General features: G+C 54.0%; 2 protein-coding genes across 6 annotated transcripts in view; both read right to left on the bottom strand.

Moving 5' to 3' along the window:
* Window positions 1–2199: 2199 nt before the first annotated feature.
* Window positions 2200–4422, bottom strand: LOC143170904 (la-related protein 6-like). Its single transcript, XM_076359576.1, has 3 exons — window positions 4256–4422; window positions 3748–3958; window positions 2200–3207 (listed from the first exon to the last, which is right to left on the bottom strand). Exons 1-3 carry the CDS (start codon window positions 4420–4422, stop codon window positions 2200–2202), a joined length of 1386 nt encoding a protein of 461 aa, XP_076215691.1.
* Window positions 4423–6996: 2574 nt separating this feature from the next.
* RFX2 (regulatory factor X2) overlaps window positions 6997–16448 on the bottom strand; it is a 60008-nt gene continuing 50556 nt past the window's right edge. For 4 of the 5 annotated variants that reach the window (XM_076359596.1, XM_076359597.1, XM_076359598.1 and 1 more), the window contains 8 exons: window positions 16150–16262; window positions 13920–14071; window positions 12903–13000; window positions 12091–12240; window positions 11500–11708; window positions 11011–11164; window positions 9291–9333; window positions 8878–9136 (listed from right to left, as the gene is read on the bottom strand). In XM_076359596.1, coding sequence (XP_076215711.1) covers window positions 9027–9136; window positions 9291–9333; window positions 11011–11164; window positions 11500–11708; window positions 12091–12240; window positions 12903–13000; window positions 13920–14071; window positions 16150–16262 — 1029 coding nt within the window. In that variant the 3' untranslated portion in view covers window positions 8878–9026. Of the gene's footprint in view, window positions 8679–8877; window positions 9137–9290; window positions 9334–11010; window positions 11165–11499; window positions 11709–12090; window positions 12241–12902; window positions 13001–13919; window positions 14072–16149; window positions 16263–16448 lie in introns of those variants that run through there. The other variant, XM_076359594.1, reaches the window with a different exon arrangement.

Here is a 16448-nt window from a genome sequence, read left to right as displayed (position 1 = left end):
CACCCCCAGGCAGCAACATCCCCCCGGGCAGTGACGCCCACCCCAGCCCCTCTGCTGCCCCCCACAACCAAGTCATTGAGAACCCGGCCAGCGACCTCGCAGTGTCTGAGGAGGTGCTTCTCAAAGAGGCCCTACGGCTCTTTGGTTGCTCCCTGGACACGGTGGGGGTCAGCCAGGATGGTGCCAGCAGCGTCCCCATGCCTGGGGACCCTGGTGGCACCGGCAGAGAGGGGAGAGCAGTGGCCCCAGTGCCTCCGGTGCTGCCGACATCCATCCCTGGCTACCAGCACATCGAGGGGCAATATGCATGGATCGACATCCCCGGCACAGCCACCCCTGCGGGGACGCCCCCAGGCAGCAACATCCCCCCGGGCAGCAACGCCCACCCCAGCCCCTCTGCTGCCCCCCACAACCAAGCCCTTGGGGACGCTGCCGGGGACCTTCCAGTGTCCCAGGAGGTACCTCTTGAAGAGGCCCTACGGCTCTTTGGTTGCTCCCTGGACACGGTGGGGGTCAGCCAGGATAGTCCCAGCAGCGTCCCCATGCCTGGGGACCCTGGTGGCACCAGCGCAGCCATCCCCCACTGTGACTTTGCTTCGCTTTCGCTGCCCAAGGAGCTGCTCACCGCCAACTACAGTGTCCCCGAGATCTCCGACACCATCCTGAGCCTAGAAGAATTCAACACCATCAGGATGGAACCCCAGGAGCTGTAGGGGGGATGCGGGGAGGGACCTGCCACCGTCCCAGCCTGCTGTGACAGAGCTGTGGGGGAAGAAGTGGGGACAGAGCCCCCACCCTGCCAATGCCACCCGGCAAGCGCAGGGCTCTTGCGGCCAGCACGGGGGAGGCAGGGGTGGATTAGACCCACTGCAGGGGTGAGATGGGGATGGGGGAGGAGGGGTGGTGTATTTGGGGGTGAGGGGGCATCGGGGGGGGGGGGGGGGTGTGTGTATCTGGGGGGCAGAGGGGTTAGAGTAGCTTTGATGGGACCTTTTCTCTTGTTTTTTTCCATTAAAAGTTGTTTGTCCTGAACTGCTCCGTGCCTGTGTGGGAGGGAGCGCAGGGGGCACCAGGAAACAACACCCAAGAGGGGCAAAAGCCCCGCTGAGCCCCAAATCAGAGCTGGTGAGCCCTGAAGGGCACCGAGCTGCCCCCAGGGCCAAGTCACCACCAGCAGGGCTGGCAATGTTGGGGGGGGGGGGGGGACGGGGACGGGGGGGGGGGGAACGACGACACACACACTCCCCTGTCCCCTTCCCCAGGGGAAGCAGCCCTTTGGCGAGGGAGCCAGGACAGACGGGTCCCTGCAGGACTCACGGACACAGCCCCGCGCAGAAAGCAGCACTGAGCCCCTGGGACAGGGACAGACCGTGGGGGCCAGGGCAGGGACAGACACACACGACAACGAGGGCCTTCGTCTTGAACACGACCAGCGTCCCCTTCAGCGGGGACAGGGCTTGCTGCAAAGCCCTTCAAAGCCTCAAGACAATCACGCCCTTTCTCAGGTCCCACCGCGCTCAGCTCCGGAGCCCGGCTTTGCCTCACCACCGCAGGAAAAGAACCCCAAATCACCCCAAGAATGGCAAGGGAGGGAGCTGCAGGCCAGGCAGGGACCCTCCTCCCCTTGTCTGGCTGCACCTTGGGCAGCCGCAAGACCAGGAAGGGGGAAAGAAAAATCATATAAAAAAAAAAATCACTGCGCCGGCCAGAAAGTGCCTGGAAACTTCACCTCTCTTTATTGCCCATTTCCCATCCGAGCTCCACAACCTGGGGCCGATGCAGCCAACGGCGCCTTCGGGAAGCAGCCTCACCTTCCCGAGTGTGGCTTGCAGAAGGTGCAGGGCGAGGTCCCCGTCGGGGCAGGCCCCCAGCGCCGGGGGGGATAAGCCCCTTCCTTCCTTAGGGCAGTCCCAGTGACGCTGCTGGGGCGGTGGAAGCTGCTCCGGACCCCAGGCAGGCACAGTCCCCTTGGCATCAGCACGGCCCGGCACAGCTCCCGGTGCTGCTGCTGCTCAGTGTCTCGCCTTGCACGCTGAGCTGCCCCGAGCATCGTCCTTGCCCTGAAACTCCTGTCCCCTGCAGCAGCTGCAGCGCCACCGCCTGCAGCTCTCGGGGGCCACAGAGAGTTATTCTGCTCGAGAGAAGGAGAAAAAGAAAAAAAAAAAAAGAAAAATCCCCAAACCGAAACATAAAGGAGCCTCAGTGCCGGAGGACGAGCTCTCCTCTCCCAAAGCTGCTGCAGAAGCCCTTGGTGCCATCCGGTCCATGGGGCAGGCGAAGCACCCCATCCCGCAGGCCAAGGGGCTCGGTCACCTGCTTTGCTGCTGGAGGATTTCTGGGAGGAGTTTTGGCATCCGGAGAGGGGCTGCTATGCCAGGGCGCCCAGGTACCCGCCCCGCTCCCCCATCTGCAGCCGCGGGGGCTCTCAGTGCTGGAGCAGAGGCTGTAGCAGCTGCCGGTGCCCAAGCCTGTCCCGAGCGGGGGGAAGACTTTGCTGGTGAGGAGCGATCCAGTGAAGGCGTTGCCGAAGTCGCTTGGCTTGAAGTCACCGCCGGGCCAGGCGGGTGCCGAGGGGTCCTTGTTCAGGAGGAGGGGCAGCGATGCCGGAGCACCGTCCGACTCCGGGGAGCTGCAGAGCAGGGAGTCCCCAAGGCTGTAGGGGAAGGTCGTGGCCGCCGCCTGCACCTTCCAACCTGGCTGGTCCACCAGCTCCTCCGCCGCCTCCCTCTCGGCCCCAGCTTTCTTCTTGGAGCCCTTCCCGCAGAGCCGGACCACCCTGATGCTTTCACCGCCTGGGTGGTTTTGGCGGCCGAGGTCCTCGAAGGCTCTGCGGGCACTCTCCAGGCTCTCATACTCCACCAGCGCGCAGCACTTGCTCAGCAGCTCGGGGAAACGCGACGTGTATTTCCGCACATCCGAGGGCAGCTTGCGGCCCGGCCGCAGGATGCGGATGGAGGCGATGGCGCCAAAGGGGCTGAACATCCTCGTGATGGTCTCAAGGAAGTTCTTCTGGAGGGGTGGCAGCACGTCCTGCTCCTGGGGCAGGAGCTCCCAGGCCAGCAGCAGTTTGCTGGGGGGGATGCTCAGCAGGGACTCGGGGACGGGGACCCGCCGCCTCACTTTGGTGCCCTCCTCGTTCACCTCCAGCAGCTCCGAGAACTGCAGGGCATAGAGCGTGAGCCGCCAGTCACGTGTCAGGTATTTCACCTGTGGGAGAGAGGGGGTCACTGTGTCCCTCTGAGTCTCTCCAGGCAGGGACCACCCTAAACCCACCGTCCAGGCAGGCTGCAACCCCATCAACCTGAAGTTAGGGCAAGGCAGCATCCCCCTTTCACGTGAGCATCTTCGGGTCTGCAGGAGAAGGTCCCCAGTGCCCCCTGGACCGTGGCAACAAGCAACAGCTTCCCCGTACATCACACCACTGGCGCTTCCCTGCAGCTTTTTAGTTAAAGGATGATCTCTCCCAAAGCAGCCCAGGGGAACCATGGGCAGAAGAGGTGAATCCAGCCCTGGGGGTGGTTTGAGGACTGTTCGCTGCTTCCCCAGCCACCCTCCCTGGTTGGAGATCAGCTGCAGCACATCATTGAAGGCAAAGAGCAGAGCCTGGCTCTGCACCGGGACACAGACAGCCTGAGCGGAGCCTGGACCTCCCCATACACCCCACTGGAGACAGCCAGAGCACACCCAGACACCCTCCACGTGAAGGCCACTTCCCACCCCGGCTGGCTGGCGCCGTGGGCTGCCTACCTTCTTGAAGGACGTCAGCAGTTTGATGCTGACAAAGCCCATTTTGTTCTTCTGGACATGTTTCAGGAGGAAAGCATCCTTGGCCAGGTTCTCGTCGGAGAGGTAGAACTCCACCTGGGACACAATCTTCCGGACCAGCTGTGGGTCGGGGATGGAGTAGTTGCAGTCCAACAGATCAGCCCCCAGAACGTTGCTCACGTCGCTGAAGCTCCTGGCAGAGCAGCAGGGACACAGGCGTGAGTTGGTGGCCTTTGGGATGCGCAGCACTGCCTGGCCTCAGCCACAACAGTGCAGACAGCAGAGACACCGTGGAGACCCAGGACTATCAGCTTTGCCCTGGGTACAGGGGAGCAGCGCCAGCCTGCACACTGTGAGCCCCCTGGTGCTGGGAGCACCAGTGCTAGACCATGAACCTAAACCCATCCCAGACAAGGGACACGTTCCCCTGGGGACAAATACAAGGCAAGACCAGGGCTCAGCCCCCACACACATCCCAGCAGCCACGTACCCATTGAAGCTCTCAAAGAAGTCCTCCTGGCTCAGCAGGGCGAGCGAGCGGCTCCGCGGTGGAAGGAGATGCAGCGCCGGGAAGGAATTTCTTTGCGCTGGCAGAGGGGTGCTGCAGCTGGGCTGGGAACCGAGCCCTAAGGCCACCCCAGAGCTACGTGATGACATCGTCCTTCATCTGGGACATTACATAGGGAAAGGACAGTGCTGGAACGCTTCCTGACTGCAGCCAGCCCCAGGGCAGAACCCTGCTCTGGGCTGCAGCCCCCAGCCCCAGCCCAGGGATGGGGGAGCGGAGGCGGCTCGTTGCTGTGCCCTTACCTGCTTGGCAGTGCTGGGAGGGGTAGAAAGTCCTGGCACTACATCCTAGAGACCCGCAGGCAGTAGGCCCCAACCCTCCCCACCTCCAAACTAAGGCTCCTAAAAGACAGAAGGAAAAGAAAAGAAAAAAAGAGAGAGAAAAAGCCCTTAGAGCAAGCGGGCTGCTGGTTTATAAGAGCAGCCACCCAGAAAGAGCCCGAGCGGGTGGTTACAGACCTGCCCCCACCGAGACCCACCAGGCTCCAGGTGAAACCTGTCTGCAGATTAAACAGCCCCAGCTGAGCCCGGGGAGCAGTCAGGCTCCTCCTGCCATGACTGCTGAGCCAGGCCAGGCAGGCAGAGGAGGGGAAGAGGCCGTGGTACTGGTACCCAGCGGTACCCAGCGGTACCCAGCAGGGCGGTGAACTGCTGCCATGAGGCATCTCGATCTGTGCCTCAGTTTCTCTGTCTTGCACAGGGACAGTAACAGTCACATGGATGTGGAGGGAGGGTTCAGTCCAGGGCATCGTTTGGGCTCCTGGTGCTGCCAGAGTGACAGACAAAGGTCCTTCTTCCTGCAGAAATACCCCCCACCCAATGACGGGGAGCAGAAGAGCACCCAAGAATGGGGTGAAGCCCAGGGCAGGGCATGGGCCCCCTGGGAGGGGGTGACGCTGTGGGACAGGACGGCCCATAGCTTCAGTACGAGATGGGGAAGGAGGTCTGGGATGATGCTTGAGCCCCCCGTTGGGCAGCAGCGGGAGGGCAACGTGGAGGTGGGGACACGGCTGTCAGAGCAGCGGGGGGCTAGGGCAGGCGGGGGTGGCTCTGCCAGGCTGGGGGCGATGCCAGGGCACGGGGGGCTGTGGAGGCGGTCGAGAACCAGAGCTGATGTCTGGAGAGGTCAATCCCGGGAGCCTGACCCAGCTGACCCTCAGCCCATCTGTCCAGGCACGGGGTTTAGCTGATGTTTCTCTGTGCCCTGTGGCCACAAGGACCGGCCAAGGGCTCATCCCGCATCCACCCTGAGCTCTTGAAACAACCTGTCACCAGACTGGCAGCATCTCCCACATGGGCAGGCCGGTCCCCAGCTGCAGCTCTGCAGGCAGCACTGCAGTATCCCCTGCCCAAACACCTTGCCCCAGCCATGCAGGGCTGCTCCCGATGAATCCCCGGGCTGTGCCGCGCTGTCCAGCTCGAAGCTTATCCTTCTGGGATGAGCCACAGGGACCGGCAATGCCAAACTGCTCCTGGGATGTCCTGGGGTTGGTAAACTTGGCGTCACCCCCCTACCACCTCCTGACTTTCTCTGCTGGTTGGGAACTGCGTGGCGGTGAGATGGTGGGTGGAAGAGAAAGTCCTGGGATGAGAGAGGTGGCCAAGTGCCGCCTGGCAGGGGAGCTGGGAACAGCCGCCGTCCCTGAAGGGTGGGGGCACTTGGTGGCAGGTGACAACGTGGGCACACCTCGCCTGAATTTGCAGTGGGAAGCAGATCCACTGCGTCAGGACACTACAGGGCTGAGCCCCATCCCCCCAACACTCCTGTCTAAGATGTCTCTCGACTGGAAGCACACACGTTGACGTTGCTGCAAACCACCCTTTGCCCACGCACAGGCACTGCCTGTTCCCGGCAGGCAGCAAGGGGCCGCGCAGGCAGCTCAGCTTCCCCCCTCCTTCGCTGGGGTCCCATCGCCCGAGCCCGGCAGCTCCCCAGCCTGCCAGCCCAGCCCCACAGTGACGCTCACGCCGAAATCTCTGCAGGGATTTGCCCGTCTAGGAAGGGCGATGGAGCCAGCGGCAAGCTGAAGCTGGGCTGTGTGTGCGTTTTAACGGGAGGATTTTGAACTGTGCTTTGCTTCCCACTTGCAGACGGGTATGCTCGAGGTCAGGAGGTGCTGCCCAGCTCCCCAAGGAGCCAGGGTGAAATAACCCCCTTGTTCCAGCCCTGAGACTCAGTATCCGAAGGAAGAGGCTCAGGCTGGTCCAGCCGTCCCTGCAAGACTGGGCATAATCCAGCAGGAGAGTGAAGCGAGCAAGAAAGACACAGAGGGAGAGAGGCTGAGGCTAAACCTTCCCCTTCCCAAAGGGTCAGAGCAGGAATGATCTGTCACTTGTCACAGCCCTGTCTCGCTGCTCCCATCCTCCACAATTAGTCCGGAAGCGTAGTTAGAAAATGCTTCTTACAGCCCCGTGCTTAGCAGCAGCCTGATCTTTCAGCCTCTTCTCCCCTCCGTGAACTCTGGTGCAATGGGCATATTACCCCTACAAACCGGTCGCTGTTTCGCAGTGAATCTGCCTCCCGTCGGACACCGGATCCCTGGCCAAAATTGTTTTAATTAGACTGCACTGGGCAGACCCTGCATCTCCCCCCGACGCTGCAAGGCTGCAGCATCTGCCTGACATCTCCTTTCAGTGATTAAAGAAGAAATGGGACCACAACAATTATTGTACAGGCCTGAGCATTTGATACATGTTTATTGCTATTCAGGTTTAGCTGGGAATTTTGTGCATATCGGGTTTAGGTGGTTATCCAGACTTCTTGCACAGTGCTGCAGAGCTCCAGAGCGTCTCGTTTGCACGTCCGTGGTAAGCAGAAGGTGGCTGGGTTCAGTCGGTAGCGGCTGCAAAGAAGAGCCAATGCACCAGCTGAAGTTACTATCACACTCAGAGGGAGCAGGGGAGTTTAAGACTTGGTTGCTCAGTTGTTTTTCTAGACCATCTTATCTCATCAGCAGGATCTGAAGTGCGGACTCTGACCCAGGGAGTATTTGTCGTTATTTACAAATAAATCCAGCTTTCTCACTTGTCTCCTGCTACTTTGATATGAGACATTTACAGACAAACATCACCCTGACAGACAACAGCACGGGACAGTAAGAGGGAAAGATGTGCCACTATACACACTTTCTTTTTACTTTCCATTAGCAATATTTTTTCAAGTGTCACAGCTACCTTAGTACCATTCGGAATGAGTAAATAATATATTTGGATAGAATATACTCTGATATGCAAATGTACACGAGGCCCCTGGAAAAGCTCACATCAAATACTGTATCATTAGAAACAATAATAATAAAAGCTATTTATGACACGGCCTTTATTCACAGAAAGATTTGCCCCAGGGCTTTGTTTTTGCAGTTTGGCTTGATGACAGATTCCCCCCCCACCTCTGCCCTGCAGTCTACGTCAGCCCAGACCCCACAGGACACGGAAAGGGAGAATAAAGCCCCGCTGGGGCAGAAGCTTCCCCAGCTCAGCCCTGCGGGAGCCACCACTGCAACGCAGCCACAGGAGAAGGCGAAGCGATACAGCAAGGGGAAACGCCACCGTAGTGTTGAGCGCACCCAGCGCCCGTGCGAGCCCCTCGCTGCTACATGGGACGGGCTGTTTTATCAGAGTCTGAGCTGCGCCGGCTTGCCCAGAGCCGGGGGGGGCAAGCGGGCACGCCGGCCCACCCTAAGGCACTGCAGTCACACACCCTCGCCCATGCTCCGGATGCAGCCCCGTGGGCAGCTGCACCCTACCTTCAACATTTTAGCAGGACATCAAGCGAGAATTTTACAAAACCCAGGACGTGGGACCAGTTCCCCTCTGCCTGGGTACCCTGGCGAGGATGGGGATTGCCCGGGCAATGGGATTGCCCGTGGGATTGCCCACGGGCATCAGAGCGCAGGGGGCAACAAACACGCTTTGCGACCAGCTGCCGCTTCCTCAGAGTCCTTTGGTATCTTGAGTTGGCCTGACAGTGTCCCAGGAGCATTCGCGGACCAGCGGTGAAAAAACCCAGCTGGGGAGACACAGGAGCAGGTGGGAATGCTTGTCCCGTAGTCCCAGAGCGAGCACGTGTCAGTCCCAGAGCACGTACGTGTCAGTCGCATGTGCACCGCTCCACCGGGACCAGATAGATGTGCAGCCTGGAGCCCTCTCCCCAGGCGGTGCAAGAGAGACCAACTGTCCTGCGCTCCCCAGCACGAATGATTTGGCAAAGTCAGAGCCAGGACAGCTTGTCTTGAAAGGCTGGAGGAGAAGGGTCAGGTATTTTTCCTTCTTCTTGGGCACTGATTGGTTCAAGTTTGTATCACAGTGAAGTCTGAGAAGTGGGGAAGAAACCCAAACCACCTTCCCTGAAAGAGAAAGCCTCGTTTGCCCGCCTCGCTCAGGCTGGAGAGGACAGCCTCTCCTAGCCAGGCACATCCGATCCGCTGCTGACCACGGAGGCTTCCATCACTGGGTAGCAGACTTTGGACCTTTGCCCTCCAGCCAGCAGTCATGCTGGAGGAAAGCAGGCAGACAAACCAGCCCCGTCCCACCGCCCGCCCGGGCTCACCCTCGGAGCCCATCCTCAAACACAAGTAAACATAAAGAGAAACTAAGAGGCACTAATAATGCAGATACGGGGAGACTCAGGCTTGCGACCATCAAACCTGGCTCCTGATGTCTTCGTCCAGCTGGAGAAAAGCCGAGTCCCCGTTTCAGATCTCCTGCAGCGAGTGGCCAGGTTCGCTGCGTTCCCGTTTCACCAGCGGCTCCCCCACACTCCGGGAGTCCGTGTCCACCTCGCTGCCCAGGTCACTAATGTCATCTGCAAAGGACAGGTCTCAGCATGAGAGTGGCAACCGGAGGGGAAGAGGTTCTTTTTCCCAACAGAGCAGGATGGAAGAGCCAGCACAAGGTTCCCCCTCCCACAGCGATTCAACCCTGACCCAGTGGGACTTCCCTTGAGGGAGAGGAGGTACCTTTGTCCAGCAGTGTTGGGGACAGGGATGTGAGGTCACCGAACTGAAAGAAAAAGGAATTACAAGGTAAGTGAGGCTTATGGAGACCCGAGGCGCCAGACTTGCAAGTTGGCATCTATTTCCAAGCAATTCTAACAAGCAGCTTAAGAGCTCAGGAGAAACCGCAAGCATCAGCAGTGCCAGTGGTGAAGAGCAGAAAGCAAAACCAACCACATGTTTTGGAGAAAAATCTGCCGCTGGCATTTAAACCTCTGGGCAAACACCACACACAACATCCAGGGCAGGATCGAGCTCTGGAACAAAGGGGGAAATTTTTCTGTCTCCCAAGTCACGATGAAGTGCTGTCACAGACCAAAGAGCGGTGCCTTTTCTCCAGCCTTCTGCATCTGTCGGGCAGCTGCTCAGACATGCCAGCTATTCACCCCTCCTGGGACCCTACCATCAATCCACCTCAGTGCAATTCTCTGCAAAGCCTTTGCATTCACATCAGGAAAGTGCTTTGGCTCGCAAGGCCACGGTGCCAAGTGTAACCAGAGAGCTAGGGATATATTGGGTTCTGGAGATGCGTTGTCTCCCTCTGTGACGAGGTCTGAAACGCTAATTGCTATAACAATAATGCTGAAAAGTCATGCAAAGTTGGGCAGCAGAAGGAACTGAGGAGAGCAGGAGTTATAATGGAAATGGAAGGACACAATTCATCCTCTTTTGCTGGGAAGAATCAGCCTCCTCCTGGAGAACAGAAATATTGCAAGAGCTTAATGAAGGAAAGGCAAAACCTGAAGGATGAAAGCCTCCCACAGCTAGGTTTTGCTGGAAGCCACTCTCTGCCTTTCATGTTCCTTTAATTTCAATAAAGACCGAGGTTTTGCAGGGAATAGTGGGAACTCACAGCGCTGCTGACCTGGGGCAACAGCATGGGTCTAATGGGAGGGGAAGGGAAAGCAAAAGGCACGCAACGCATTTGTCTGGCTCCCCTACATGAGCTCCATGGAAGAAAAAAACAGTTATGAGCTTCAAGGAGCAAATGAGATCAGTTTTAATCTAACATTAGTTTCTATATTGCTGTTACAGGTTGATCGGGGCCTTTTAAATCTGGGCATTTCAGAGGGAAATACTGGAATTGGCTTCAGCTAGGCAGGACAGCACCTGCCTGCAAGCCAGGCACCAGATTTACCGTCTGATCTGTTAAAAAAACCCAAAAAACACCCCCCCCCAACAGAAAAAACCCATCATTTCTCTTCTTCAAGTCATAAACGGAGAGAGTGGCTGACTGTGCATGTAACTCTGGAGCTTGCAGAGGCCTGAAGAAGTTCAGTGAACGGTACCACTGAAAGTTGCAGGGAAAGTAACTTTTGGACCTTTTTTTTGCTTGGTTTAGTTTTTGTGTTTGATGGGACTTTGCCCTGGCAGGAACCCCAAAGTCAGGGTTGGTACCCACAGGTTATGGAGAGAAGTGGGGAGATCCTTTTCCTCCCTCCTCCAGGCCTCCGAAGCCCAGCCAATGCTCAACTGCCCCAAACCCCACCAGCTCAGGTATTAGCAAGCCAGAAGATGCTCAAGGAGCTGAATCCTCGTGCCAGGCACTCAAAAAACTCAGTAAATCCTTCGGCAAAGATGGTTATAAAAATGTGTTCAGGACACGGTGCAGTTTGTGAACCACTCGTGTCTCTTCAAGCGCTGCTTATTTTGGGTTTGTTTCTAAGGAATAAACAATTCTCACCTCTCCCATTACAGCAATCGGCGTCTCCCCTGTTGCCTGGGCAACACGATGCTCTACCAGATAAAACATGTATTCATCATAGAGCAGGCGAATCAGGTGGAAGGAACCAAAGCTGGCAGCACTGCGCAAGGTGAGGTCACGGATCACCATGGAGCTGGAAAATGGCCAGGAAACAAAATATTTGGGTTGTGTTTTACACTTGCATCACAGCTGATGTGAATTCTTGACCCTGAAGGTACTGTGGGACAGTGTTCTGTTTCTACCTCCAACCCAAGAGTATCAAAGCACTTTAAGAAATTAGTTGATGAAGTATCCCATCCCCATCCTGAAAGGATACAGTAAACACAACACTCCCTTCTGTACCAGGGCAGAGCAAGAGTTAACCAGAGTTGCACGGGAGTAAAGAACTTGGCCTTGGCTTTTCAAGGAGCTATTTACATGCCCTAAGCCCGATGCAGAAATATCTCCAAAATGAGAAAGAAAATGTACCTATAGAAAGACCATTTCAACAGGAACTGCCTGGCTGCCTTGGGGAAGCTGGGGCTGCCCTCGTGATGCTTCAGGACTTGAGTAACAACATTATCCAGCCAACTAGCCCACTGGTCCAGAGAACTCTGCTGCTGCAGAGTGAGCTTGAAATCCTGCTCCAGCTTCTGTACCATGCCTTCCTCGCACTGGCACACCCACGAGGCTTGCTCCTGCTCGGGAAGAAGGGTTGACAGTTACTCATGCTAAGCCTGCATGGTTGTTGCATCCCAACCCAGGAATTCAACTTCATTTCTAGTAGACAAGGACTCCAAACCAGCTCTGAATTATGTCTCCTATCTGTCCAGACCACAGTACAATATTATTATTAGAACTATACTATTGTTGGTAGCACTACTTCTTACAGAAGTTCCTTAGTACCTTCTCCACTATTCACAGTGAGATGGCAGACTTACCTGGAAAAGTAACACCAAACCCGCTAAATTGTTCATTTGAGTGCTTCTTAGTATTGGAAATAAGATGCTGGTTACCAGCAGACAACCTCATTATAGAGTCCCAGTTCTAGACAACCTAGGAAAAGATACCGTAAGTTACCTGCACATTGGCGAAGTCGACCCGATTGAGATCGCTGAGCATCTGGTTTATCTGGGAAGTGTTCTGCAGCACCGCACGGGCAGCCTGAGCCAGGTGGTTCAGGGACGTGTATCTCCGTAACGTCTGCGCAAAGGCACTCACTACCCCGACCTGCAACACAGCACGCAGGGCACCGCGAGCAGGAGGCCACGGGGCCGGAAGGCAAACTCTTCCCAACGCTGAGCTCAAGCACACAGCACACATCAGCCGGGGTAACCTGCACGGTCCCACCCATGCTGCTGTCCAAAGCATACACGAGCGCTCCAGAGCAGCACTTTTGCAGCATCTATTGCATCTTGCAAACCAGCCTCGGCATTTCTTTTCTTTAAATTAACAGGTTTTCACACTCTGCCTCCAGCAGAGACCAGCAAGGTGAGAACAGGCTACAAGAATCCGTGGCTTTAGGAGAGGGGGAGTAGGAGCCTCAGGTTCAGTCTCTGCAATGCCATTCAGTCCATGAGGTGTCCTGTGTTTTCTAGTAGGACAGCCTCATTCCAGCGCAAAGATTTTCTTCCACAAAGCTTTCTCTGCAATTTCAGGACGTGGGAATGGCTCAATGGACAGAGCACCATCAGCTTCTGGTACAAAGGAATTGCCCTACCTGTCCTCTCACTCCTTGCTGATTTTGGTTCATAAGTATTGATTACATCGTGCTAGTCTAGAGCACACGTGGCCAAACTCCAGCAGTGATTTCCAATCACTGTGGAAAACTGCAACACACTCACACACACTCAGTTCATACCCTTGACCTGCACCGTGTTCCCTCTGCTTACCTTGGTCTGGACAATCAGGGGGGGAAATTCACTCATCGCGTTCATCAGCCACCCTTCCAAACTCTTGGCAAAATTACGGATCGCCTGTGTAAGTGTGCCTGCAAAGAAGTCTGCAGAGTTAGAAAGGCTGCTCCATATCATCTTTGGACACCACTTTCTAGCTGAGGACTGCTGTGGAAAGCAGAGTCTCTGATCCGGTTAGCTGTGATCTCGATTTAGCATCAAGGAAATCAGCTGGGTCCCGAGATGCACTCAAACTTCTCTTATTCTCTAATGTTGTTACTCAAACTTTTCTTATTCTTATTCTTTTCTTATTCTTATCATTTTCTTATTCATGGTCCTTCTAAGCATTTTCCAAATGTTGAAATATGCTCTTTAAAGACACACATGTGCCCCAGCATGTAGACTGACAACAGCAGCTCAGAGGGACACGGCTTTCCAGTACGGCTCAGCCCAGTCTATGGCTGAGTTGAGGCCTCGGGGAGCCTGATGCATGCGCTTCATTGAGGAGCCAAATCAGAGGGAAAACCCTCGATATCCCATCACTAATCTCCCAAATGAAAGTTGACCCCAAATTTCCAGGAGGTGCAGTAGGGGATAGGATGGTCCTACATAAACAAAGATACGATCTCCAAGGAAACATCTCACAAGGATTAGCCGTGCTTACTCGTGCATTAAGCTTATGCTTTTACCTTGACTCCTAGCCAAAGTCAGGGATGTGATATGCAGTAAACCAAATTTTAAAAAGCATGGGAATTTCCAGGGGCCACAAAGTACCATCGACGCAGAGCAAAGCTGCAGGAGAAATATTGCTGTTGCCATAGTATTTTGGCTTGTATTCAAAACAAAAACCTCCGAATCAGCTTTTACAATGGAAATCTTTGTGGCAAGTGGTAGCCAGACCGAGTGAGTCATGGGTCGCTGTTTGTCATCCCGTGACTCAGCCCAGCGAGGAGCAGGAGCTGAGCAGGAGTCGGGACCATCTGTGCCCTCCTGGCCACGCCACGGGATACTCACTGGGCACCGGTCTGAGCACGTCTGGGATGAGAATCTCCACCAGGGCCTGGTACAAGATGTGATCGCAGCTTCTCATCCATTTGAGGATGGGTTCATATTTGCACAGAGTGATCAGCTTATCTTTTGGGAGGGTCCCTTCGTGTTCTTCATCGCTGTGGGAGGAGGAGGAGGAGGGAGGCAGCATTAGCAGCAGGTTTGCATTCAGTGCATTCACCCTTCCTCTCGATTTTTAACCCCAGTTTTCAGCAGAAAATGGGGGGTTTTCTTTCAATTCGTGTTTCTTTCAAAAGGTAATGTTTGATCGTTTGTACAAGTCTCTGCTGACCCTGCAAGCGTCCACGGGGTCAGAGCTCTGACCACAGTTTTCCCTCAAATCCGTATCTCCCGGTGCTTGGCCTTCGCTTCTTCCGTCTTTAGCCTCAGTTGCCTTTCACACACTCACGTTCACGTGTACGTGGGAACTGTACCTCAGTACAGTCATTTCAGCAAGCAAAGGCTTAGCTGGTGCCTCCTTACAGACCCAGCTATTTCCAAAACCTTCACACCTCTCTCCTCTGCTCTAAACCTCCTCAGCTGTAGCAGTGGGGACAAAATGTTTGCAGCGAATGTTTTTTGAGCAGATTAGCCGGTATTGACAGATCCTACAAATGGTTTCAAGGTGTTTAACACCTTCAAATGCTGAGTGTTTTCAGAAGGAAAAAGATTTGGTGTTTTGATGAGAACAGAGCATATTGTCTCTAACTGAATGAGGTCAATCAAGCTTGCATTATCTTCACTTTATAGATGTATGGAAACTTTTTCTGCATGATTAAGGCATAAGCTATTTAGTTATACAGCAAGCAGAGAAAACCAAAGCCTTAATGCACTGCCAGAGCACCAAAGCAGAGCTTTGCTGGGAATTGGGAATTTGCAAGGGACTTTCCCCATGCATTACATCAAAACCATTAAAGCCAAGCCTTGGACATACTATAAAGAGGTACTTAGAGCCTCTGCCTGAGCGGTTTTTGTAAATGAACTCCACAGGCATACTCCTAGAACACTCACACGGAGAAACTGGCCATCAAGTACCTAAACGTTCTGTTAAGTGGAACCATACTCTGCATTTTATCATCCTTTCAAACAGTTTGCCACTTTGATAATATTTTGGTTTTATATTTGTACATATATATAAAGCAGGGGGAGGGAGTGCTTTATTTACCTATCTTGATTATTAGCAGTGGTATGGAGGGGTACCAGAGCACACAGCCTTAGCAAGATACGCTAGTTTAGACAGAGTCCCGCAGAAATGCTGCCTCCAGTATCCAGCGAGCCTATTTGTACCTAGCACAGCTCTCTCTGTGGTGTTGCAATATGCCTTGGAGATATACCCTTAAGTAAAAGAGATTTTGAAACAATCAAACAAAGCTACAGTGATTCTTTGTGGGAAAACATCCATTGGGTAACATCTACTGAGGACAACAGGGCCATATTCTACAGATTATTACGGGGTATTTGCTTATTACTCAAACTTTTACCATTTTTCTTCTGAATATAAAATGTCAGTATTGGAAGTCCTTAAATAATCTGTAGAAGTGGACAGTACAGACTTTTAATACGAATTTTAACAAGAAACCTTCACCTTTTCAATTTTCTCTATTTTCACTTACTTCCATTCCCCTGTCTCTTGGCAGCAGACTACCAACGCATAAAGGATGAAGAAAAGGCAATAACAACAAGCCAGGCAGGAGTACAAAGATCAGAGCAGCTTCATTTGCCATTATCTGCCTCAAAACACGAGGCACTTAAAGATTTGGATAGCCATCCAAAGAAGCGAGTCAGTCTAGATGTCACTAAAACCTCAGAGCCCGAGATGTCACTCGAGACTGATACCTATCAGCACGGAATCGTTACTGTCTGCTCTTGCTGACCATTTACGAAAGCATCACCCCATCCTCATCCATCCAAACGCTCTCTGCGTTTCGGATTAGCACGTGTTACAGGAGGTACAAGGCACATAGATGTACACAATCAGAGCAGATGCTTTCCTCGGAGGTCTGAACTTTGTGCGGTCATTACGATATTAAACACTTCTGAAACTCTTTGTAATGATTCTGCAGGGAAGCAAATACTTTCAAGTCCTACAAAGCATCCAAAATGCCTAATGAAGCTGAAAATACGTCACGCGTTTTCAAAAGATAAAATACCACCAAAAAATGGAGCATTCGGAAATCATCAAAGCACAGCAGTGTACCTGGACGGCAGGGCAGTGGAGCCATCACTAGATGGTGTTTTAGGACTCCAGAAGGATTGCCACAGTTTCTCAATATAATGAAATTGAAGATTCATTACAACATCCAAAGTCGCCTAACAACAAAGAACACAAGTCATTAGCTGCTCTGCTAGCATCTTGTCACACAGTGTAAGCATAAGTTTCATGTGCTGCCATTCAGATTAAATAATTTACAAGAAAAATAATGGAAAGGGCATTGTTTTAATAATCAACATAACATAAAACAGGTCACACAATGAAAAAATAACATAAAGCGCAAT

This window comes from Aptenodytes patagonicus, chromosome 25 (assembly GCF_965638725.1).
Source record: "Aptenodytes patagonicus chromosome 25, bAptPat1.pri.cur, whole genome shotgun sequence".
Classification (NCBI taxonomy): Eukaryota; Metazoa; Chordata; class Aves; order Sphenisciformes; family Spheniscidae; genus Aptenodytes; species Aptenodytes patagonicus.
This window is presented reverse-complemented; position numbering and strand designations above follow the sequence as displayed.